This window comes from Oncorhynchus clarkii, chromosome 26 (assembly GCF_045791955.1).
Source record: "Oncorhynchus clarkii lewisi isolate Uvic-CL-2024 chromosome 26, UVic_Ocla_1.0, whole genome shotgun sequence".
In the NCBI taxonomy this organism is placed as follows: Eukaryota; Metazoa; Chordata; class Actinopteri; order Salmoniformes; family Salmonidae; genus Oncorhynchus; species Oncorhynchus clarkii.
The window spans coordinates 11,762,939-11,789,382 of NC_092172.1; the positions used below are offsets into that span (position 1 = coordinate 11,762,939).

Consider the following 26,444-nt stretch of genomic DNA (forward strand, 5'->3'; position numbering starts at 1 on the left):
TCTGACACAAGAACTTTGTTGGAACCTACGAACGCATGTAATGGTAGTTATTCGGCAGATCCTGTTACACTGAAAGAGTCAAGACGTCCAATAATCGTTTACAACCTAAGACTTCTCCCACAACGTGGAAATTTTATCTGGGACTATAGAATCGTGGCATTACCTGGCTAACATCATACAGTCTGTGCAGGCCTTTAACCTGAGTACGCTATACTCCACACTACAGCCTAGTGATCCCTGTTTTGATGGGCCTGATCAGGAGCAGCCTGTGATGTCAGAGGGCTGTGCTCCGCTGGCTGTTTGACGAGCCCTGTGGCGCATGGGGTTCTGCTCTCCTCTTCTCCCAGAACCAGACTCTACAATACTGCGGCCTGCTGCTGCTCCAACTCCACTAATTGAGCAGGATGGAGATGAGGAGGGAGAGTAATCTACTCCTTCCTCTCCTCCAGAGTCTCACCAGGTGCTCAGCAGAGACCAGAGAGCTAAATGTCTTGTGTTCTGGGCTTGTATAAGGAGCACTTAGTGCACTCACTCTGAGAGAGGCCACATTTAGGATTAATAATCAATTTGAGGGTATATGCACTGTTCTTGTGCTCCAGGTCTAAGTGGTTGCCATGGGAATAGTTTACAACCCCCAAAATACTAATTATATCCTAATAAAGGTTGCCTTAACCTACACCATATATACAAAAGTATGTGGCCACCCCTTCAAATGAATGGATTCGGCTATTTCAGCCACACCCGGTGCTGACCGGTGTATAAAATCGAGCACACAGCCATGCAATCCAGAGGAAAAAACATTGGCAGTAGAATGGCCTTACTGAAGAGCTCAGTGACTTTCAATGTGGCTCTGTTATAGGATGCCACCTATCCAGTTCGCCAAATTACTGCCCTGCTAGACCTGCCCCGGTCAATTGTAAGTGCTGTTATTGTGAAGTGGAAATGTCTAGGTGCAACAATGGCTCAGCTGCAAAGGGGTAGTCCACACAAGCTAACAGAACGGAACCGCCGAGTGCTGAAGCGCTTAGCTAGTAAAAACCGCCTGTTCTCGGTTGCAACACTCACTACTGAGTTCCAAACTGCCTCTGGAAGCAACATCAGCACAATAACTGTTCGTCGGGAGCTTCATGAAATAGGTTTCCATGGCCGCACACCAGCCTAAGTACACCATGAGCAATGGCAAGCTTCGGCTGGAGTGGTGTAAAGTTCACCGCCATTGGACTCAGGAGCAGTGGATACGCGTTCTCTGGAGTGATGAATCATTCACCATTTGGCAGTCCGACGGACGGCGGACGGATCTGGGTTTGGAGGATGCCAGGAGAACGCTACCTGCCCAATGCATAGTGGCAACTTTAAAGTTTGGTGGAGGAGGAATAATGGTCTGGGGCTGATTTTCTTGGTTTGGGCTAGGCCCCTTAGTTCCAGTGAAGGGAAATCTTAACGCTACAGCATACAATGACTTTCTAGACGATTCTGTGCTTCCAACTTTGTGGCAACAGTTTGGGGAAGGTCCTTTCCTGTTTCAGCATGACAATGCCCCTGTGCAGAAAGCGAGGTCCATACAGAAATGGTTTGTCGAGATTGGTGTGGAAAAACTTGACTGGCCTGCACAGAGCCCTGACCGCAACCCCATCGAACACCTGTGGGATGAATTGGAACGCCGACTGCGAGCCAGGCCTAATCGCCCAACATCAGTGCCCAACCTCACTAATGCTCATGGCTGAATGGAAGCAAGTCCCCACAGCAATGTTCCAACATCTAGTGGAAAGCCTTCCCAGAAGAGTGTTATAGCAGCAAAAAAACGACATATTAATGCCCATGATTTTGTAATGAGATGTTTGACTAGCAAGTGTCCAGATACTTTTGTTCAGTTAGTGTATAAAGACGTAAAAGAGAGAAAATTAACAGCCAGAACCAGTTAAATAATAACAGGCAGATTTAGACTATGTTGACAAGCCAAAGTGCCAGTGTGGAGTATGGAGGAAGCGTGCAAGGACACAGGTGCATCAAATGCCCTGTCACAGAGATGGCTTACTCATGCTGACTGACTGCATGGAGAGATGTATTGATAATAGATTGAGAGAAAACCAAGTCACACACACAGAGATTCACAAATACACACAAAGAAACCAAAAAAAGCACAAAGAAACTTCCTTAGGGGGAAAAGCCTACACTCCGGTCCGACACTGTTTCAAGACCGTATTTGTTGAGCTGTGAAAACACAGGCTGCTGTTTTGAAGCCAACACAAATAGAAGGAAATCTCCAGTGCCTTGTGGGGCCCTCTCTTCCTCCCTGCCTGCCTAGCCATGCCTCCGTGATGTGATGTGTGTGCCTCGTCTTCTATCAGATTGTTCACGCTGTGTCTTTTATGCTGAATGACGCGGAGCGACCATTAGTGACTGCTGTTGACATGAAGAGGTCACGCGCTAATGTAGACCGAGTGCAGACTCACCATTACTCATGGCCTGCCTGGCCAGCGAGGAGCGACTGCAACGACGTGGGGCTCTGGCTCTCTCAGACAAACGATCTGACGGCACGGCCATTGTTCTGCATTGGCCCATTGCTTCCCACTTCCTTGGCTGGAGAGTCACGCTGCTCATTAGGCCGGGATAGAAATGGGAAGGGGTTGCAAAAACAGCCACATTTGTCTACTGACAGCCTCGATATTAAAACGCTGGATTGGCTGGCTGGCAACTCTCTTCCTGGAGAATAGAGTCGAGGAGAGGAGAGGTGTGTAGAGGAGGGGAGAGGGGAAGAGAAGAGCGTGGCATCTCTAAAAGGTCACTAGCTGCCTCCCATCCCTTCGTTTGTCTCTTTGATTAAGTCTGGCAATTAGGCAACTGTGCTGCTGTGTGCTGAGATTCAGCCGGCAGATTGGAAATAAACTAATCAGAGAGCAGGCAGATCCAGCGCTGTGGAGAGAGAGAGAGAGAGAGAGAGAGGGAAAAACCATGCAGACATCCCGCCAAAGTTTGACTGGAGACAGATTGACGAGGCGATCGATGATTGGAGGGTGTATCAGAAAAGGAGAGAGCAGGATGAAAGAGGGATGTGTCTGGCGAGGCAACTCAGCAAGGAGGAGGAGAGAGAGAAGAGAGTGCAAGTTGAGGATGAACAGGATGGGCAGAAACTAAGAAGGCAGAGAGGAATGGTGAGCCAACAGAGGAAAATAGGAAATAACAAGAGAGCTGCAGACAGCTAGCAGGGAGAGCTAGATGGTAGAATTGGACTGAGAGAAGTGAAGAACTACAGTAATAGAAAAATGTTACTGTGGGAGGAGAGGAGGAACTAAGGCAGAAAGTAGGATAGATAAGTAGACTCAGATTAACAGAAAAGTGTAGGAGGACAGAGAGGGAGAGCAAGAGAAAGGATACAGCATGGCAAACATTGAGCTGCCAGGGAATTTGGCAGTGGGACACATTGGAGATTGGAGGGTTCCTCACTTGGACGGCCTCCTGATAGTTTACATTTCTGTTTCGACAAAAACCACGCCACCTTCTGATAATTAATCCACCAGAGGATTACTGTCATTCTGGCTGCGCTCTGCCCACTTCTGTACCACACATGCAAACGCAAACGCACCCACGCTTTGTCAAACAAAACTTCTTATTGTAGGTAATACGCTTTTTTATTTTTTATTTTAACAACCAAATGTTGGCAGTATATACAATATCCTGCCCATATGAACACACTTATTTCATGTCATAACTTAACCAATTTCTGTAGGCTATATAAAACACGGTTCTGCCCTATATGAACGAATGCATATACAATATTTATAGACATGCGGGATTTAATAAAAACAATCCAGCCCTACGCTTGTAGCCTTAGCATTAAACATACCTGCCCATATTTATATCCACACATGAAACCCAGTCACATACACAACATAGTTTCAAATTGTTTAATAACAGACACAGTCGGGTAATATGCTACAGCTCACTTCAAAAGATTCCCCGGAAAACTCAAGGTATTGTAGCCTCACGTGCACGAAAGAGCACGCACACACGCACACGCACACACCCACTCCCACGCTCACAGACATTCCGTCAAATGCCACAATAACTGGCAAAGAAATGCAGTGACAAATTCCTAATTTGTGAATGCATGCTAGATTCAGGGACAGAGAGAGGGAGAGGAGGGGAGGGGGGTGGGTGGCACTCAGCAACTCATCTGTTCTGTTCTTTTATTCCAACATGTATCTTCTTCATCCAAATGCAGAACTCAATCATGGAGAGTCGGGCTGGGTCAGTGATGGTCTTAGCGACAGCAGACGGCGAGAGCGGAGCGGAGCCTTGACTAAACGTTGTGTGATCTCTCAGTCAAACCCATCGATCGCTCTCCCCGCCACTCACAGTTACACACCCTGGTGACAAGTGACACTGACAGCCATGTCCGCTGCTACTGCGGAGGTCGCACGCCTGGCGGGGGGGAGCGTAGTGACAGCAAGAAGATGACGGACAGGGCCTCATCATGTTTGTGTGTTTGTGGTATTCTGTCTAAGGTGAGCTTTTGCATATACAGTATGCACATGCCATATATTTAGTGACATGTCCCTCTCTCAATCTTCAGCACCTGTTTTTCGATTCCTAAACTATGCACCGTGCAGTATATTCACATGCTCACTCAATTCACCACATTTCATAGCTACGGATAGAAAGGAAAGGGAAAGGGGGATACCTAGTCAGTTGTACAACCGAATGCATCCAAATGAAATGTGTCTTCCGCATTTAACCCAACCCCTCTGAATCATGTATAATGCCCAAAGCTTCCAATAAGTCCTTAAGCATTATCTCCTTCCCTCCCTCGTCCCCTTTCGTCACCGTAAATCCTAATACATTACAATCTTCCAGTAATTAAGTGTGTGTTGTTTTACACATCACTGCCTTTCTAATCCTTCCAAGCTGACTCAATCTACTATAAGCAGATTGCTGGGCAATGGGATTTTAGAAATACACAACAGTGAGGCTATAAATATCAACTTTGGGTATATATACTCAACTGAAAATCTATTTTCATCATGCATATACACTACGGTTCAAAAGTTTGGGGTCACTTAGAAATGTCCTTGTTTTTGAAACAAAAGCACATTTGTTGTTCACTAAAGTAACATCAAATTGATCATAAATACAGTGTAGACATTGTTAATGTTGTAGATGACTATTGTAGCTGGAAACGTCTGATTTTTAATAGAATATCTATATATACAGAGGCCCATTATCAGCAACCAATCATTTTAAAATGCTAATTGATCATTAGAAGACTGTTTTGCAACTATGTTAGCACAGCTGAAAACTGGCCTTCTTTAGACAAGTTGAGTATCTGGAGCATCAGCATTTGTGGGTTTGATTAAGGCCTCAAAATGGCCAGAAACAAAGTGCTTTCTTCTGAAACTCGTCAGTCTATTCTTGTTCTGAGAAATGAAGGCTGTTCCATGCAAGAAATTGCCAAGAAACTGAAGATCTCATACAACACTGTGTACTACTCCCTTCACAGAATCGCTCAAACTGGCTCTAACCAGAATAGAAAGAGGAGTGGGAGGCCCTGGTGCACAACTGAGCAAGAGGAGATGCCTCACAAGTCCTCAACTTGGCAGCTTCATTAAAACTTGAGAACTTCAATAAAACACAGACAGTGGACAGAGGAAATCTGCCTAGAAGTCCAGCATCCCAGAGTTGCCTCCTCACTATTGACATTGAGACTGGTGTTTTGTGGGTACTATTTAATGAAGCTGCCAGTCTCAAACTAGACACTCTAATGTACTTGTCCTCTTGCTCAGTTGTGCACCGGGGCCTCCCACTCCTCTTTCTATTCTAGTTAGAACCCGTTTACGCAGTTCTGTGAAGGGAGTAGTACACAGCGTTGTACGAGATCTTCAGTTTCTTGGTAATTTCTCGCATGGAATAGCCTTCATTTCTGAGAACAAGAATAGGCTGACGAGTTTCAGAAGAAAGGTATTTGTTTCTGGCCATTTTGAACCTGTAATCGAACCCACAAATGCTGATGCACCAGATACTCAACTAGTCTTAAGAAGGCCAGTTTTATTGCTTCTTTAATCAGAAAAACAGTTTTCAGCTGTGCTAACATAATTGCAAAAGGGTTTTCTAATGATCAATTAGCCTTTTAAAATGATAAACTTGGATTAGCTAACAACGTGCCATTGGATCACAGGAGTGATGGTTTCTGATAATGGGCCTCTGTACGCCTATGTAGATATTCCATTAAAAATCTGCCATTTCCAACTACAATAGTCATCTACAACATTAACAATATCAACACTGTATTTCTGATACATTTGATGTTAATTTGATGGACAAACAAAGTGCTCTTCTTTAAAAAACAAGGACATTTCTAAGTGACCCAAACTTTTGAACGGTAGTGTATGTATTTTTGTGAATATCTGCTTCCAGATCACATGCAATTTATTAGAAACGCATGATATAAATCTATAATCATTCTATTATTCTTTAAATCTGCTAAGCTTGTTGTGCAAGGTACAGTATGTGTGTGTGCGTGTGCGTGTGTGTGTGTGTGTGTGTGCATTTGTGAAATGACTGACTGAGGGATGAGATGAAACTGAGAGAGTGGAGGAGAGAGAAAAGAGGGTGTGAAGTACAGAAAAAGAGAAAGAGAGAGAGTTTGTAGAAGTTCACAGGTATACATTCTGCTCATGGATCATACCAGGGCAATGTATGTGCGAGCCGAGTGCAAGCGAGGGTATTTACAGCAGGTGAGAATGTTTGCATCGGAGCATATGCTGCGTAGGTGTGTGTTGTGTGCATATGTTCTGTGGGTTTGGATGTATGCGTCTTCATGTATGTCTATGCGTGTTTGCACAGCGTGTGTACGTGTTTTGGAGAGGGGGTGGGGAGGGGAGAGAGAAACTAATTTAACTTGTGTTGTGTACATGTGAGCAAGCACACAATCTTCTGGTTCCCTGAGAGATGAAGCCTCGCATATGCTGTTTAATTTCCAGGCTCTACCCCAATCAGATTAACAGTAACACCAGGGAGGAGAGGAATTAAGTCCCCGAAAACCTATCAACTTCTGCTCAAATCCAAATCCCAGCTCTCTCTGTGTGGATCAAACAGTCAAACACTATGGTGGATAGATAGATCGAGGAGAAGGGATGGGGAATGATCAGATCCACTGTGTATATAACACGTTTGGGGTTCTTGTCAAACTCAATGCGCATCGGACGCGGTAGTCAGTTCTTTGTCAGTTTGATTGAGAGTTATGCCAGCTTCAAGCGTGCTTCAGCAAGACAAATATGCAACCCATCATATTGATGCCTTTGACAGTCATAGCATGTTCTGTATGAGAGAAAAGATCACACAACCACTCAGGGCGACTTGACAGACAGAGGTCTGATACGATGTGTTAAACAGCAGAGAGACAGCGAGAGAGTGTAATGTTTACTGTTCATTTCACTTTTGTAATCATCTATTTTACTTACGTTGGCAATGTAAATATATGTTTTTACCGTGCCAATAAAGCCCTTGAATTTCAGAGAGAGAGAGAGAGAGAGAGAGAGAGAGAGAGAGAGAGAGAGAGAGAGAGAGAGAGAGAGAGAGAGAGAGAGAGAGAGAGAGAGAGAGAGAGAGAGAGAGAACATGCTATGATTGAGAGAGAGCGTGAGAGACAGAGTGATGATGACCCTGATGTGATATAGAGATAGTAAAAAGGGCCGCAAGGCAGAGAGTGTTAAGACGGGAAGTCTGGCGCCACACGCCTGTTTGATCTGCACACACGCTCCCCCTCTCCGTCCCCACGCACACATTAATTGATCCCACTGCAGCAATATCATGGAGACCAGACATGTCAAACAGGAGCCCATAGCCTCAACCAATACACAGCTAAAGAGGCCTTCTATTTCCATATTACAGAGTTCACACAGCAATTAGGAAGAGAGACTTCAGAGCGTGGAGTTCAGAGAAGACGTGAAGGAGACAGGGAGGGAGCAAGAGAGGGAGGGAGGAAGGGATAAAGGGAGAAACAGAGGGCCCAGGTCTGTGGGGCTGGGTGTTTTTGGGACCACTTAGGTGGCTGAGACAGCCAGGGTAAGGCTGAGGCCAGTGTTATTGGATAACACAGACAGACAGACAGACAGCCAGACAGAGATAGGAATAACCATATAGGATTCAAGTGGTGCTCTGCTCTCCCCCAACGCCAGATAACGGAAAGAGCCCTGGGTGACTCCCCTCAGAAAAGCTAATAGAGAGTAGATACCAACTCACATGAGAAGGCTATTTCACCCCAGGCCAGCCAGTATTTCACCTCAGGCAGTCCCCTTCTCTCCTACCTCCACTGGTCAGTTAATAAAGATAATCAACTGACCAGTGGAGGTAGGTGAGAAGGGGACGGTCACAGAATGAATAAGCACGATATACAAGCTGCAGCAGAGCTCTGTTATCAAACCACAGCCTAGCTCACTCACTGGCACTAGGCAGAAACGTGTGCGTCGCTGAGTGTGCATGTCTGTATGACGGCTAACAATGTGCAATACAATATGCTGTTTGAAGATATATAGCAGTGGCTGTTTGATCCTGATAAATAAAGTAATAACAGACTATATATTTTCATTTTCCATCTGTCTCTGACTGCATGCTCCTACTCTCCTGTAGGATCCACCTGGTCTCAGAACATTCCGTATTATTCTGTATGTAAATCCACGGCACTCCATTTAGAATGATATATTATGTTTGGTATGGATACATGAGACAAATGGTTATTTAACGCAAAAACGAAAGGAGGGTGGCTGGTCGTGGTGGATTAGTGGGTGTATAATGTGAATTTCTAGCAACCCGAAGGTTATGAGTTTGAATCTCATCACGTACAACTTTAGCTGATTAGCTACGTTGATTACTTGTTAGCTACTTTGCAACTACTTAGTGTGTTAGCTAACCCTTCCCCTAACCATTTAACCCTTTAACCTAACTCCTAAACTTAACCCTTAACCCTAATCCCTAGCAAAGATAACATTAGTGAGCTAACTAACTTCAGCCACCTAACTAGAATTCATAACATACTGTACATTTTACACATTTGTAACATATTCTAAGTTTTTCAAATTCGTAACATAATTGTACGTTTTGTAAATTGTTAACATATAATATGAATTGTAATTCGTAACAAGTCATACAAAATGGGTGATTGCCATCCACAAATTATTACAAACCATAAGAAACATAACATACCATACTCAATTTAGTAGCACAAATTTAGATGTAGAATATCATGCGTGCTCGTCTACATGTACTCAATAGGGAGTTGGTCTAGTTCACAGATACTGTTATAAGTGAGGTCAACTGACACACCTCTCATACTTGATTGAAGCCAGCTGTTTTTACCTCATTACTGTGAATCCCCTGGCTTCCGAGAAGCTATCTCGCAGTTCACACACACACACACCCTCTTTGCCAGACACGCAACATCTACAGAAGGTTCTGGTCTTCGGGCCACGGGACAAGCACACAGACAGACAGTAATGAAAACACCAAAGGCCGAGCTAATTAAATCAACAACCCTGGCAACAACTCATTCAGGGGTGGTTGTAGCGGACCTCGGCTGCGCAGCGCATGGATACCGCGGAAAAATGTGAGTGGGCCATGGAGCACACTGTTCGCGATAAACGCATTACTTTAAGGCCTCTCTATTCCCTCGAAGCGCACGAGTTCTCCAACAAACTGTGCTGCAAATTCTAAATCCCAGAAATGAGAACGTGTATGAGATGGGATTACATGGATAATGCCAGCATATGGAGCCAGGTCGACAGGATCTCCACTCAAAAAGGATTAGACTCCACCACATTCCCACCACATGAAATTCCGGTTCCCTGAGCACAGATTTGTCCATATTAAACACTGGTGTCTGCTAGAACATTTGAAATCAAGTCAAGTAGGTTATTTGATCATTAAAAAACAGTGGTTAATTAATACCTGAACCACACACCAATTTTAGGATTCATTAAATCATTTCACAACACTCAGCGATGGAAATGAGAAATCGAGAAATGATGGGTTTTTTATTCACTCTAATGCATGTAAATAGGCCCCCATACTTCACATAGCCTAGAAATGAATGCAGAGCGCGCCATCTTTGCACACACAGACGTCAAGTTCCCTGTGCTCGTTGTTGTAGACAGGCAGCACTGGTTGAATGACCATCTGCATGAACGCAGATATTGTGTAATTCGCCCATCACTTTAGAACAGCTGGGTCAAATATTGCACTTTTTTTTCTAGCACAGTGCATGGCAACTGAGCAATTAAACATAAAAATGTGGGTTGTACTCCTGCCTGACAGAGGCAACTGGCAAATGTATACATTTGCAAATATGAACACTAAACACAGCCAATACTGCAGGCCATGGCTACAATAATCTACAGGTCCCCACTCAAAACCCAAAAGATAGCACATCACCTATCACTTCAAACAATGCGGTTTATCATGCCTGAGACACAGGGCCATAGCCAGGGTCAGATTTGTTTGTGAGGTCGGTGTGTGTTGAAGCTCATGTACTGCATTTCTATACGATTTAAAAACTCAAATGCTATTTGGAGAACAGCAAAAACTAAAACACAAGCAAAGATTACCCCATCCATTATCACATTGGTTGCTGTAGGTTCATTCACCTCAGTCGATCTACAAATACATAGCCTATTCGCTATACAATTAGTTGCTACACATTAACTCGGCACCGTAATTAAAAACTATAATTAATATGTACAGAGGGATCACTTAGCAGAAAGGGCATTTTATTTACAAAAGGTAAACAAATACATTTGCTTTACAACACTTTTTGTTGCAGTTTTACAGCTAATTTCGTGCAATAATACACATTTTATGTGTCAATTGGAGCTGCTGCGGCCAACACTAAGGAAGTTGAGCACTCATTATAAATCCATGGTCAGACAGGTTCACATATGCTGGGCGCAGGATTACCAATGCGAGCAGTGCAGATAACACATATTATTGCATTAGCAATGCAATTTTAGCTGTAGCCTGGCTCTCAAAGAGTACATGAATGGAGCCATTTCTGCAGGTGATAATTATTAACCTACAGGTATGCCTCGATCACAACGAGAAAACATTTTTGCGCAAAATGGTATGCAGCATCATCTGGTTATGTGTGCAACAAAAGTTCCACATTCGCCTTCTGCTACAATTTCTGTCAAACCGTCTACTCATACAGTTCGCATCGATAAAGCCAACGTATGCACCACACAGAACGTACTGCAACTTCCTCTGCACTGCAACTTCCTCTGCAATGCAATGCTGCAAGGAAACTCAGAATTCCATATCGAAACGAATGTACTTCTGGTGTACCAAAACACCAATCCCTGTTGATGTGATCGAGGTGTTATGCCCCCCCCCCCAAAAAAAAAACGCTCTGCAACGCAATGCTGCAAGGCAAACGCAGGTGTACCAAAATGCAAAAACACTGTCGGTGTGATCGAGTCATTAGAAGCAGTAGCATCCGCGCACGCCTCCTGTAAATTCAGAACATCTGCACTAATACAATAAAACATATGCAGACAACAAATCGTAGTATAATGTGAATTTATGTTGTGTATTATAAGCTCAACTTGTGCACATTACATTTTTCCCAGGGTAACTATTTACAAGGTGCACGTCTCACCATGCATAATTTACGCATAAGCATGGTTTCAACCTCTTGGGATCATGAAGGCAAAGCTGTGGGTGTTTATTAAACATGTAACCACAGAAACGAATACATTTTTAAATCATTGCACTTTAAAGCCAGACACTTTTACAGAGAGGCTATATGAGTAGTTTATGTTGTCAGTTCTCCACGTCGATTCAGAAGGCAAATTTAGACCAAACTGTGGCCCATAATTACTTTACAGTTAAAGAGAGAAAAAATACACTTATAGATAATAATGTCTTTAACGCGGTACGTTGAAGAGAGAAACAACATTGAAGCAGCAATATAAAATTGCAAAGGCACTCTCACCTCTTTTATCCTGAACTTTCACAGTAATCTCCACGAGAGGATCCGTCTCCCGGTCCAGGCGCCGTGTAATTACTATATCTCCGCTGTCCCGACTCACCGTGACCGGCGAGCTGTCCGCACCGGGATCCATCAACTCAAAGCTGGCAGCCTGAAACCTCACTGGGTATAAGTTCACTACAACAGAACCGATTCTGGCATCCTCGGAAACATTTATTACAACCGGCTCGTCCGACTCTAGCAGGGACCTCGACTTCCGAGGTAGTCTGATTTTCGGTTCGCCCTGGGATGGCGGTTGAACCGCTGGCCATTGCCGGGGATTAATCTCTATTTCAATACTCTGACTGGTCCGTGAGGGCCAACCGTGGTCCATCGCAAACACGTTAAACTTTATGGGGGCGGTAAGACCCAATATAGAGTCCACAAGCAGTACATCTCCAGTTTTTGGAACGACGTAGAAACTGCAATTTTTGGGAAGAGCAAAGTAAATGAGTTCAGCGTTTTTCCCGTGGTCTGTATCCTCCGCGGTCACTTTATACACCACAGACCGCAGAGCAGTGGCGTCGTCCAGATGAATTTTTATATCAGCATTAGGGAATGTTGGCTCGTGGTCATTAGTGTCCAAAACGTCCACTTTCACAGATGCAACTTCTGCGACCACAAGGTCAGTGGTGGCGCAGCTTTGGCAGCAAAGACCCAGGCTGAGCAGGTACTCGGAGCGCTCCTCTCTGTCCAGGACGATCGAGGTTTTCAGAAGTATGTGTCCGCGTTTGTGGTGGGCAAATACATTGAAGTCTTTGCTTCCGTCTCCCAAGAGTTTCAGATGCATACCGGAGTTAGAACACCATCTCTGCGCGTCAACCCGCTTCACAGGGATGCTGAGACCGTTTACTTTGGATCCCGGCTCGGAGTTCTCGAATACATGTCCATGAAAGAACGGTATCCTTTCCTCTGTCTTATTCCCAAGTACAGATGTCACGAAATAGCATATTAAAATAGTCCAAATCATGACTGTTGTCAGTTGTACCACACTGAGTGGTGTTATGCTGTCACTTTAGGCCCCTTAATCATTTCGAAAAATATGTATTTTAAGTCCTCTAAAACTTCGGATGAATTATAATCTAGAACATTGAATTCACAGAAATGCTGTTCATTGTCGTAGTTTGATTCATTGCTCTAGCTCTAGGCAACTTTCGCTGTCTTCTCTGTCTCCACTCCAGCAGCAGTCTGCGTGCCCAGCTCTCCGGATAATGCAGCTCAAGTGCGCGCCTCCGCTCAGTGTTTCTGACAGCACTAGCAGCTTCTGGTACTGGACAGCGCCGTGCGCGAGGGGGCGTGGCCTACACTGACTCCTCGGGGAAGGCCACGTCACATTATTCATGTCCATCAGTTTTTCATTCCAACCCATACAGTAAGTCTTCTTTCTGATTTCCACTGCGTGTCCAGTAGCAATGGCATGATAGGCTACTGTATGTTTTTAACTATCACTTTCACTCAGTAACCTAGATTTGTCATTGGTGATTGAGGAATATATACGGACAAATAATGCAGTTTTTCTCAATGCTTTGGCTCAATTATCGAATGAGAAATATATATTTTTTCAAAAACAATAAGTTAAAATCTCTGAACATTTAGTTTCTTGTTCACACCAGATTTGAAAGTCTTATTCATTTTGACACGTGTGCAAAACAGTAAGTACAATTGTCTACAATTTGCACAACAACGACATGCACATGGCTTTGCTGATCAAAACTGATGAGTTGATTCACATGAAAAATTATCCATTCAATGATCAAAATCAGTCATACATATCTATGACATGGAATGTTTGTGATGTCTGCTAACTTGGCAAATTACCTGCCATTACCTGCCATAGTAATGAAATAGGAATCACAATCCTACCAATCAAGTTTGGAAGTATGGAGCTTTCCCACAGCACAATCACTACCATTGTTGAATATGGAGGAACATCACAACCCTGAACAGCAGCTACATGTTGTGGAAGAGGAATAAGATGTATTTATTTATGTAACTAGGCAAGTCAGTTAAGAACAAATTCTTATTTACAATGACGGCAGTGGGTTAACTGCCTTTTTCAGGGGCAGAATGACAGACTTTTACCTGGTCAGCTCGGGAATTGATCTATCAACCTTTCGTTTGCTGGCCCAACGCTCTAACCACTAGGCTACCTGCCGCCCCAGGCAGGGTGTGGTGTGGTGTGGTGTGGTGTGGTGTGGTGTGGTGTGGTGTGGTGTGGTGTGGTGTGGTGTGGTGTGGTGTGGTGGTGATGGTGATGGTGTTAGGGGAAGACATACTAGAGGAAGAGGTAGAAGGCAAAGAATAAGAGTCCCTGATGAAATCAGAGCCACAATTGTGGCCCATGTGGCCCATGTCATAAACCACGGTCTTACAATGGAAGAGGCTGGTCGGAGAGTACAGCCTAATGTAAAACAGGTCCACAGTGTCATCAATTGTGCAAACATTCTGTACTCGTTATTTACTTTTGTTCAAGCATTTAATTCACAACAATACAGCAACTATTGTAAAGGTAAAGGCAAGTCTGTAAATCACAATGTACCGTAAGATTTGTATGAGGAATATACAGTAATACAGCACATTTTGAATACAATATACTATCTGTTAAATCTATTTGTGAATCCAACATGTCATATATAGGACTACATAATGACCTCATGCTGGTGGCAGAGCAGCAGTATTCAGCCTTCAGCAAGAATAAGACATTTGCAACATGGTCATAGCCAACAATTCCATCAGGCTAAGAGAGATCCAAAGTGCAATCATAAATGACAAAGATATCTCCTCATTTCCACTATAGACAGAAAAAAATCTAATGACTATGAAACAACTGTACAAGGTTCCATTTGAGAGGAATAGTGACAGAGTGAAGGAGCTGCGGTACCAGTATGTCCAGGTAAAACATTGGCGTGCACATGGTATATTGTACAGGGAGTTTTACTGTACTTCAAAAAGCCTGTGTATATACTTCTTGAAGTTGCAGATACCCATAATAACAGAACCCATTTGTACTTTACTAAACTGTCTGATTGTAGAATAGGCTATGTAAAACTAACTTTACATTTTGTTTCTGTGTTACTATATAGAGAATAATGGAGCTGGAGGGCCATGAAATGACCCACATTCTTGTTTTTGTGGACAAGGCTGGGTTCAATCTGGCCAAAGGCAGGAGACATGGCTGCAATCTCATTGGACACCAAGACACAATTTACACACCAGGCCAACATGGGGGAAATTTTACAATGTGTGCTGCCATTTCTGAGAATGGTGTGAGAACACATATTCCACACATTGGGCCCTATAACACCCAACTTCTCCTGTCCTTCCAAAATACACTTTACAGAGACCTAATACCAGAACACGAAGAGGTTTAGTTAGACCAGATTTGCCAAATTATATAATTGTGTGGGATGTCAGCTTCCACCGAACCAACATTGTTAGGGAATGGTTTGCTGCGCATGAAAGGATAACAGTGGAGTACCTTCCACCATCCTCCCCATTCCTGAATCCGATAGAATAGTTTTTTTTTCAGCACAGAGTTGGAAAGTATCTGACTATCGGGCCCAAGATCAGATGTCTCTGTTAAATGTCATGAATGCTGCTTGTGAGGACATCCCAAGCGATCATTGCAGAGGATGGTTGCGCCACGCAAGGAGACCCCCCCGTGCATCGCAAGGAGACCCCCGTGCATCGCAAGGAGACCCCCCCGTGCATCGCAAGGAGACCCCCCCGTGCATCGCAAGGAGACCCCCGTGCATCGCAAGGGAAAACATTAGATGAGATGTTGACAAATCTTTGGCCAGACCAACAAGAGCGATAGGATGTCCACCACGACGGGAACTTGTAGTGTTACGTACTGTGAGGAGGTACAATTGAATGTTTTGTGACAGAACTGCCACAGGTCTTTTCATTTGCCTACTGTTGAAATCGGTATCTAAAAAGCTCTGTGTGATACATACATTCTTGTATAGTACAGTAAGCAGTCAGTGTCAACAAAAATGTACAACAGAACTGACATTTGTATATAACAACCATTTCCTGGCTTGACTGCCATGGTGAAAAAACATCTAAACATTTTGAGTCACACAATGACAAAAACTTTTCATTTTGGTGGATTTGGCCAATTTACTGACACAATAACTATGTTTTGAAGCATGAATTAAACGCTTTGGATGAGTTACTACATTTTGCAGATATGCAGTAGACTTGTGATGTCCCATAAAACAGTTGTGACAATTGCGCTTACAGTTTAGAGAATGTTAAGACTGTTTCAAAAAATGAGCCAGAGAATTGAGAAACTGTACAACTGAATCACTCTTTCTAGTAAAGAAAGATGATTTATACATGTTTAGAGTAACATATATTTTATCCAGTTTACTGGACATTAAGTATTTTATCCTTGCCATAAAAAGTATTTGAAACATGCTCACACACACTGGCAGTACAGATAATAGGCCTAGATTCATTTGTAAGAATAGATTTGTTCACCCAAGTACACCCAAGCCACTCAGTTAAGCTCAGTCAAACAAGAGGGAAAAAAACATTGATAGAATCTCTTTTTTAAATTTTTATCTCTGTCGTGCTTCAGCAGCGATGCTCACCAATTCGTTCAGAAAATGTGCAATTTAGCAAAACATAGGTTATTGTGTCCTTCATATATTCCTAACCAGAGGAAAACCATCTGTACCTTTAAACCAGGGGTGTCAAAGTCAAATGGACGGAGGGCCAAATAAAAAAATCAGCTACAAGACGAGGGCCGGACTGTTCGAATGTTCATTGAAAAATTTTTAAATGACGCATATAGTCTAGTGAACCTAATTGAACCTACTGAAAACCTAACAAATATATTACAATATGATCAGATAAATAAAGCAATATTTTCTTATGGCTCTGTCAGTAATCTTTAATTTTCAACAGACACAAAAGACAAATTTCCTTTATATAAATATCCCCATAACATGAACATTAAATGAAAGAAACCGGTATTCAAGGCACCATCAGTAGACTATATTTTCTATTTTAGCAAAAGTGGGCTAAATTTACTTCAAAGAAAAAACAATAATAGCAATTTTCTATCATCCACTCAACTGAAATATTTTTAAAATATAATTGGATTGAAATACAAAAAAATAAAGTGCAAAAATCTATTAATCAAAAACAACACTTTGTTTAAGGAGAAGTAACATGCAGTGAAAACAAATATTAAATTTTAACTTTTAAACTTGAACTGAGTAAAAACTCTAAATATGTGATTGCACAGTAATGTTCACTTGTTTGAGGTTGAGGGTGATACTTGGTGGTGTCCCATCTTTTCCACAAGTTCATCAATGTTCGGGGTAAGGCTCTGAGCTGAAGAAATCCTCAGAATTGAGTGGAGGTGTTCAGCAGTAAGTCGACTTCTGTGTGATGTTTTGTTCAGGTTCATCAAAGAAAACAGTTGTTCACACAGGTATGTGCTGCCAAACATAGACAACGTTTGAGCAGCCTGGATGCGCAGCTGGGGCATTGTGCCGGGGAGGAAACGGGCGAACTCCGCAGCACCCACTGCCGCATATTTTGCCCTCAGTGCATCATTGCATTGGAGGTCAATCAACTCCATTTGGAGGTTTGGTGGTGAGCTTTCCACGTCAACAGCAAATGGGTTACCGAGCAGTTCCAACCTGCTTTTTTGTGCTTCAAAGTCAGCAAATCGGCGTCGAAAGTCAGCGGCAAGCATACCTATTTTATCAGCCAACTGTGTGCTCGGGAACGCACTGGTAGAGAGCTTCTCTTTCATGGTCTGGCAGCTGGGAAAGTGGCTCAAATTTTCTTTCCGCATCTGCGTCTCCCACAGAGTCAGTTTGGTTTTAAATGCCTTCACTGTACTGTACATATCAGAGATGACACGATCCCGACCCTGCAGCTGCAAGTTTATTGCATTCAGATGACTCGTAATGTCACACAGAAAAGCCATTTCACACAGAAACATTTAGTCTCGGAGTTGTGTTGTGTCTTTCCCTTTGCTGTCCAAGAACAGACAAATCTCCTCACGAAGCTCGAAACATCTTTGAAGCACCTTTCCCTGGCTTAGCCATCGCACCTCTGTGTGATAAGGCAAATCACCATGCTCCGTTTCTAACTCCGTCAGAAATGCCTTGAACTGGCGGTGATTCAAACCTTTGGCTCTGATAAAGTTAACTGTGCGCGTGATGATGCTCATTACATGCTCCATTTTCAAGGCTTTACCGCACAACGCTTCCTGGTGTATGATACAATGATAAGCTGTCAGCTCACCTGTCGCGTTTTCCTCTTGCATCTTTTCCCGTATCTTCGCCACCAGTCCGCTCCTGTGTCCACACATCGCAGGTGCTCCGTCGGTTGTCAAACCCACGAGTTTTTCCCAAGGCAGCTCCATCTCATTTACACATCTTGACACCTCTTCATACAAATCATGCCCCGTAGTTGTGCCATGCATAGGACGTAAAGCCAAAAACTCCTCTGTCACGCTTAGGTTGGAGTCCACTCCGCGGATGAAAATTGACAACTGGGCAATGTCAGAAATGTCGGTGCTCTCATCCACAGCCAAGGAATATGCAATAAAATCTTTTCCCTTTTTCACAAGCTGCTCTTTTAGATTGATGGACAACTGGTCTACTCTCTCGGCAATGGTGTTTCTGCTCAGACTCACATTTAAAAAGAGTTGCCTTTTTTCTGGGCAAACTTCGTCACAAACTTTAATCATGCAGTTTTTGATGAAATCCCCCTCCGTAAATGGCCGGGCTGATTTAGCGATCTCTTCTGCCAAAATAAAACTGGCCTTGACAGCAGCCTGGCCTTGTGATTTGGCTTTTTTGAACAGAGCCTGTCGAGATTTGAGGCCTCGTTTTAATTCCTCTGCCTTTTGTAGCCTTTGTTCCATGTCCATATTCTTGTTTTTGTCCGCGTGTTTCGTTTCATAATGTCGTCTCAGATTATACTCTTTCAGTACCGCCACACTTTCTCCACACAGAAGACACACAGGTTTTCCAGCTACCTTCGTGAACATATACTCCGACTCCCACCTTGTTTGAAACCCCCGGTTCTCAGTATCCACCTTCCGTTTTGCCATTTTTGATGGGTATCTGAAAGTTAATTTTACTGTGATGCTGACGACTGCTGTGCCAATAAATATTGAAATGAAGCAGCCTACTGCTCGGTGCGTCACCTTTGCATTGTGGGAAATGTAGTATTGGTGCGTGTAAAAGATCTGCGGGCTGCCGGCTTGCTGCGGGCCGGTTCTAATAATAAATCAAGATCATCCCAGGGGCCGTAAAAAACCTTCTTGCGGGCCGGATGTGGCCCGCGGGCCTTGACTCTGACATATGTGCTTTAAACAGTCTATGATTTCACCCTCCTTGAGACCAGAAGTTACATTTGGCCCTGAACCTAGACAAACTTAGTACTCGCAGTTGACTGGGTGTCACGACTCCTTCCTGTTCGGGTGGCGCTCGGCGCTCGTCGTCACTGGCCTACTAGCTGCCACTGATCCCTTTTTCCCTTTCTGCTTATTGGTTTCACCTGTTTTGTGTGTAGGCTGATTAGTCGGGCTATGTTAGCCAGTAGGCCCGCCGGCTCTTTGCGCAGGATTGTTTTGTGTTGCTCTGAGCACGTTCGATGTTGAAGTGTTTCGTTTGTGGGTTTTTCTCCGGACTCTTTGAGTCCCCGTGTTTGGGGCATTTGTTTTGTGTGCGCCCGGTGTTTCGTGGGGTGGCTTATGTTCGCCGTGTGTGCAATAAATAGCACTACCCTGTACTCTCTGCTTCTTGCGCCTGACTTCGCACCCACTACGCCCAGAGCGTTACTCTGGGAAGTGTTGTATTAATTAAGTTCAGGAAAAATGTATACACGTTCATGCTACAGTAACAAATTGACACAAACGTCCTTCTTTAAACACATGCAATAAGTTCCGAGGGACTCCTTCCATGCGGTTTGGGTATCGCAGTTACATGTTCTGGTCTAGTGATTCCCTCTGGTTCGGACTTACAGCCTCAAGCTGTTGAATTGCCACACACAGAGCTTTCAAACTTCTATTGATGGCTCTCCTTCCCTATCTAACATGTAGCCAGAGGCAATCGCTCTCTGGTGTTCCACAACCAAATTTCAATTAGAGGTTTATCTGACTTTACCAGCACGCTGGAATAATATTAACCATCCCAAGATCCACGCCATGCTAACCAATGAGCGTGTCAAACTGGAGTGTGAGAGAGGGGCAATATCGGAGGAGGCCAAGGGATGGAGGAGGAGAATACATAGCTCATTATTCTGATATCTCTTCTAATACCACCTACCGCAGGAGAATGTCAGTGAGAGAGCTTGATAGACTGATAGAAAAAACAGGGAGAAACACTTTCAATGCAGCGCTGAAGAAATACCAATTTCACTTCATCGCAAACACAATCTAGGATCCAGGGGGTTGTAAATTGGCTCTGTGTTACTAGAATGTTTCAGTTTCCCGGCAAAGAGCCACCAAAGCTTGAAGGCCCAGAGGACTGGCTAGCCCACAGCATCCATCCAGTTAAACAAACACTGCCTGTAGATATCTAGTTAGGTATTAATGTCATGCAGCCCCTCTCTCCTTAGCTCTAACATGCAACCACGGAGGTGAGAAGGAATCAGATATGATACCGCTACCTAAGTGGAGGAGAGCCTAGACTCGGCTATACCCCATGCCGCATGTGGACACAGAATAGACCGCCAACTTAAACTTAAACATAGCTGAGGAGATCAATTTGCACACAGAAAATAGGTATTTGTACATAAGCATTGCCATGGGCAATGTCTCATTCCTGTCTCATCTTCTTGAGAGTGTTATCCAGGCAGAAAAGCACTCAGGCAGGATGAACCACACCTGTTCCTGAATATTACTGGAGGAATTCACTGACACATGACAACACAGACAGACAGACAGACAGACAAGACAGATAGACACACATGCCCACATGCATGCGCAAGTATACACCAACACATTTTTCGAAATATTTCACTCCAGGGCAATGGTATTTTTCTGCCACTACAAAGAGAATCAAACAGTTCATGTAGCTTATCCCCAAATAGATAGGCACTCATAATGTCCTAGAAATGGTTGTCAGTCTCATACAAGAACTGAGGTGGGAATGTAATAGAATGTAGATTGCACAATTGAAGTCGCCTGTGTAACCAGGGTACTGGGGGATAATTCCTTTAACCATTGCTTTTGAGGGAAAAGTCTGTTAGGTGTCAGAGGGTGCATAGTTAGGCTTGGAAAGCGCACATGCTGAGTAGACTGCAGCTGTTTTAAAGTCAGTTCACTGAACTCCATTACAACTGGATCAGTCTCTCTCTCTATCTCTCTCTCTCCCTGTTTCCTCTGGTTCCAACTGGGTCAAGGACAAGTAAGCAATAGAAGATTTAAAGACTAAAAAGCATCCTTCAAACTGCTACCAAGTCAGAAAGTCTATAAAGGCTCCCATGAAGTTCATATCATTGTGACTGTCATTGTAAGTAGTATCAGTTGGTGGATGAAAGTGTACATTTTAGAGCTGTTTTAGCCAATAGAATGTACATTTTTCAGGGACAATCACTGCAGCAACTTTACTGTTCGGGCTAAATTACTCCATTTGCCAATTACTAATAACTTGGCACAACACATCAAGGTAATTTTTTTTCTTAGTTTAATAATATAATTTTAGACAATACATTTGTTAGCACATTATCCATGACATTCACAATGCTGTTACATTTATGGTGAAAGCTCATAAACATTTATTGAAATGTGAGCTGAATTTGCCCTTGGCTTCGGCAATTTTACAATATACCATATGGCTTTGAGATATAAAACCTAATGATCAGGGCTGTCATATTTGCATATCCAGAAAGCAGGGGTTATTTCTTCTGCGAAACTCCACTTACAGTGCATAATTAGTCCGGCGTTGCCGTCGATGACAGCCAGACCTCAGCAGCGTGGTGGAGTATTTCCTGTTAATGAGCCTTGTCACTGTACGCTTTACCCCCTGCTCTCTAGCGCACTACAGACACACCGCCGAGAAACTCTGAATAATCAGCACATAAACAATCTCATTACATCAGATAATATTATAAACCCAGGCTCCTTTAAATGTCCTCTATGGTCTCCAACAGAAAAATGACAGAGAAATGAAGAATAAAAACGTCAAGGTCAAATAAGCTGGGAAATGTATTTTTCCTTTCTCTAATAAAACCGTCTCCCGGCGTAATATTTCGTTCAAACTGCCCTGATTTCATTTGTAGAAGTCTTCATTTATTTCTGCATGACTTTCATGTTCATATTTTCATACCTTTCCTAGTGAGAATCCAGTGATAAGGTGCAGATGAGCAGCCTGTCTCTGGTGTAAGTCTATCCACAAGGATATTAGGCCTGACCAGTGGGGATTTTAGCATGAAAATCCTGGTGGGGCAAACTCCCCAATTTTGTTTTAGATGTATGACAGCAAAGCCACTACAAAACATAACACTAAACAATACATTAAGTGCACTATAACGGTGACAAACAGTTCCCACTGTCATGTTCTGACCTTTATTTCCTTTGTTTTGTATTTATTTATTATGGTCAGGGTGTGAGTTGGGTGGGCAGTCTATGTTTGTTTTTCTATGTTTTGGGGCATTTCTTTATTTTGGCCTAGTATGGTTCTCAATCAGAGGCAGGTGTCATTAGTTGTCTCTGATTGAGAATCATACTTAGGTAGCCTGGGTTGCACTGTTTGTTTGTGGGTGATTGTCTATGTTAGTGGCTTGTGTCAGCACAGGTCTCATTTTGTAGCGTCACGGTCGAATTTGGTTTCTTGTTTTTGTTACTCTTTCGTATAGTGTTCAGTCTTTCTTTATTAAAGATTTACCATGGACACTTACCACGCCGCATATTGGTCCTCTGATCCTTTTCGCCTCTCCTCTTCAGATGAAGAGGAGGACGACCGTGACACGCACAAACTGTTAGGGCCAACATAAAGATGTCCCAACAGCAGAGCTTTCTTTTTAACAACTTGAAATGAATCCTTACCATCGCTACACCTGGCTATCAGCGGAGCCTTGTCTGGCAACGAAACAGTTAATTCAGCCTCATCTACTGCCTTTTTAAAAAACATAGCTGATATGGCTGACTTGCGTAGTCAATATAACTATTTGTTACAATATTCTCCCTGTACACCAAGTCTGAACCGTAGGATAAATAAAGGAGGCATATGAGCAGACAATGAAAACTGTTACAATATTCAATGATGACATTTCTCTAAAACAGGCTATAGGCTAAATGTGCACCACCAAGTCAGAACAGTAGGCTATGTTATGAAGGGGAAAGGGACCAAATTATTATGGTGAGGCACATGGGCTAATAACAGCTTACTACACAACACACACTTAGTATTACTTTCTTCACGGCGGTCCTTCTTGTGGGCAAATTTTTGTCTTCAAACTCTGTCATTCTCTGGATTTATGGTGCTTTCAAGACAACTGGGAACTAAAAAAAACCCAGATTGAATCATGCTGTCAGTGATCTTCAGGTTGGAGCTATAGAAAGGGGCCCGAGTTCCCGACTTGGAATTCGGAGTTGGATGACCGTTCAAAACATATCTTCACAGTCTGTTTTTCAGAGTTCCCAGCTGTCTTGAACTCACTGAAGCCTGAGATTTTCCAAGTTCCGAGTTTCCAGTTGTTTTGAATGTGGCAGAAGTCATGCTGGATTGACATCATGGCCAATGTATTCTACCTTTTCTAGCACATGGTATCGCATGTGAATGTTTATCATTTTAAGCTTGGAAAAGAGACCCCTAAACCCTGAATAGACCACACATTCAGGGACCACGCACCCTGAATAGTAGGCTAGTGTTTGCTTTGCAACACTTGCAGTTAGCCAGACCATTCATTGTTAAATTTGCGATTTCCAACTTGTTGTGTAATGTTTATTATGACCCAGATGCAGACACGGGAGGAGGATAGTACAGTTCTGGGATGATTTTTTAGAAACACAGGGCAATAGGCAGGTCGAGGACAGGCAGAGGGGCTAAGGATCTTGGAAATGGGGAAAGGGACGATATAACGGGGGGACAGCTTGTGAGACTCTACCCAGAGGGGCAGATCCTGAGTGGACAGCCATACCCTCTGCCCGATAGGATAACAGGGAGCCAGTGTCCGGTGGCGGTCCGCCTGTCGTCGATACATGGAGGTGGTCTTGAGAAGAGCAGACTGGGCTCTCTTCCAGGTACGGCGACAACGGCAGACGCTGACCTCTTCCTCTTGCTCTGAGAAGAGTTGGGGCTGATATCCCAGGGAGCACTCAAAAGGCGAGAGACCAGTGGCTGAGCAAGGGAGGGTGCTCTACCCACACAAGGTGCTGGCTCCAGGTGGAGGGATTGGCTGAGACGGGCAGCAAAGAGTTGTCTCCAGGTCCTGATTGGCTTGCTCTGACTGGTCTTTAGACTAGGGGTGGAACCCAGAGGACAGGCTGGCCGATGACCCAATGAGCGTGCAGAATGCCTTCCAGAACTGGGACGAGAACTGAGGACTCCAGTCGGAGACAATGTCCACTGGAAGTCCATGGATCCGGAAGACGTGCTGCACCATGAGCTGGGCCGTCTCCTTGGCTAAGGGTAGCTTGGGGAGAGGGATGAAGTGGGTGGCTTTGTAAAACCGGTCCACTGTGGTAAGGATACCCGTGTTTCCATCAGACAGGGGGAGACCAGTGACAAAGTCCAGGGATAATCTGATCAGGGACGGTGAGGGATGGGAAGTGGTTGAAGGAGGCCAGCCTGAACTTGCCGAGGAGTCTTATTCTGGGCACACACGGTGCAGGCAGTGATGAACGCTGAGATGTCAGGAACCAAGGTGGGCCACAAAAAACGTTGTCGTACAAAGGCCAGGGTTTGACGGGAGCCAGGCTGGCAGGTCAGTAGAGAGAATGAGCCAATGCCAGAACCAAGGAAGGTGCAGAGTCCAGGACAAACATCCGACATCTGATTAGCGGTGTGGCTATGCGGAGATATTCCAGGTTCTTGTAAACTGTCCATACTAAGAATGGGTGTTCCGTCCCCTTTAACCAGTGCCTCCACTCCTCCAACGCCATCCGTCCCCTTTCCATGGGGTTGAAACGATGGGAGAGGAAAGAGCAAGTTGCAGCTTTTGGTCTTGAGCCGAACGCTGGCACAGGACAGCCCTCACGCCGACGTCCGAGGCATCGACCTCCACGACGAACTGCCGGGACGGATCTGGATAGATTAGGATGGGGCGGTAGTGAATTTGTGTTTGAGGTCCAAGATCGCCTGGTCTACAGCTGGAGACCACATAAACGGGACCTTGGGAGAGGCGAGTGCTGACAGGGGGGACGCCCTGGTGCTGTAGCCCTGGATGAACCTGCAGTAGAAATGGTAAAACCCCAGGAAACATTGCAGCTGGGTGGTGGCCAATCCACTGTCGCTCTCACCTTTTCAGGATCCATCTGGATGTTGCCTGCAGCTATGATGTACCCCACAAAGGAGATGGTGGAGCGATGGCATTCGTATGTTTCTGCTTTGACATACAGCCGGTTCTCCAGAAGACGCTGGAGGACTTGTCTGGCAAGGAGGACATGTTCTTGAGCCAAGTGGGAAAACATGAGGATGTCATCAAGGAAGACAAACTATACTGATACTGATACTGAGGATACTGAGGAAGCGCAGTGGCACGTGCCTTGCTGGAAACCTCCCGGAGGTCCTGGTGCTCAGAGAGGTCCAGGACTTTTCCCAAGCGCGCAGGAAGACGTCCTGATGCAGGCAGCGCCGACTTCAGGCAATTCCCATGGCAAACCAGACTCCAACCCATGATAGAACCAGTAGCCCAGTCGATCAAGTGATTGTGCCTCCGGAGCCAGGAAAACCCCAAAACCACGGGTGCATGAGAGGATTTGATGTGCAGAGACTGCAGAAACTCACTGTGATTACCGACACTCTCAGGTTAATGGGACACGTGGTGTGGGTGACTCTGCCAATAGAGCGCCCATCCAATGCTCTGATGTCCATGGGAATGGATAGGGGTTGTGTGGGGATTCCCAGCTCCGACACCAGGATAGTGTCCACAAAGCTCTCGTCGGCCACAGAGTCTATGAGCACTGGGAGAGAATTGGACCGGTCACCCCACAACATGTGCATGAGCAATGGAAGATGGGAAACTCCTCGTACGGCTCACCAGCATACTCATACTATTACCTCCTTGATGAGCCTGGTTCTTTAATGGGCAGGTAGATAAAAAATGTCCCGTAGCTCCCCAATACAGACAGCTCTGGGTGTTAAGTCTGTGTAAGCGCTCAGCAGGAGACAATCTAGCCCTGCCCAGTTGCATGGGCTCCGGAGGAGAAGACTTGACATCCCGGTGACCTCCGAGAGAGGATGCACTCGGAAATGTGGGCTTCTGGGATTTCCGGGATTCCTAGGAGGCA

General features: G+C 44.4%; 1 protein-coding gene across 1 annotated transcript in view; it reads right to left on the reverse strand.

Moving 5' to 3' along the window:
* LOC139384910 (neural-cadherin-like) overlaps nucleotides 1-12,983 on the reverse strand; it is a 205,487-nt gene extending 192,504 nt beyond the window's left edge. Inside the window, exon 1 of the mRNA XM_071129812.1 lies at nucleotides 11,978-12,983. Coding sequence (XP_070985913.1) covers nucleotides 11,978-12,983 — 1,006 coding nt within the window. The remainder of the gene's footprint in view (nucleotides 1-11,977) is intronic.
* Nucleotides 12,984-26,444: the final 13,461 nt, after the last annotated feature.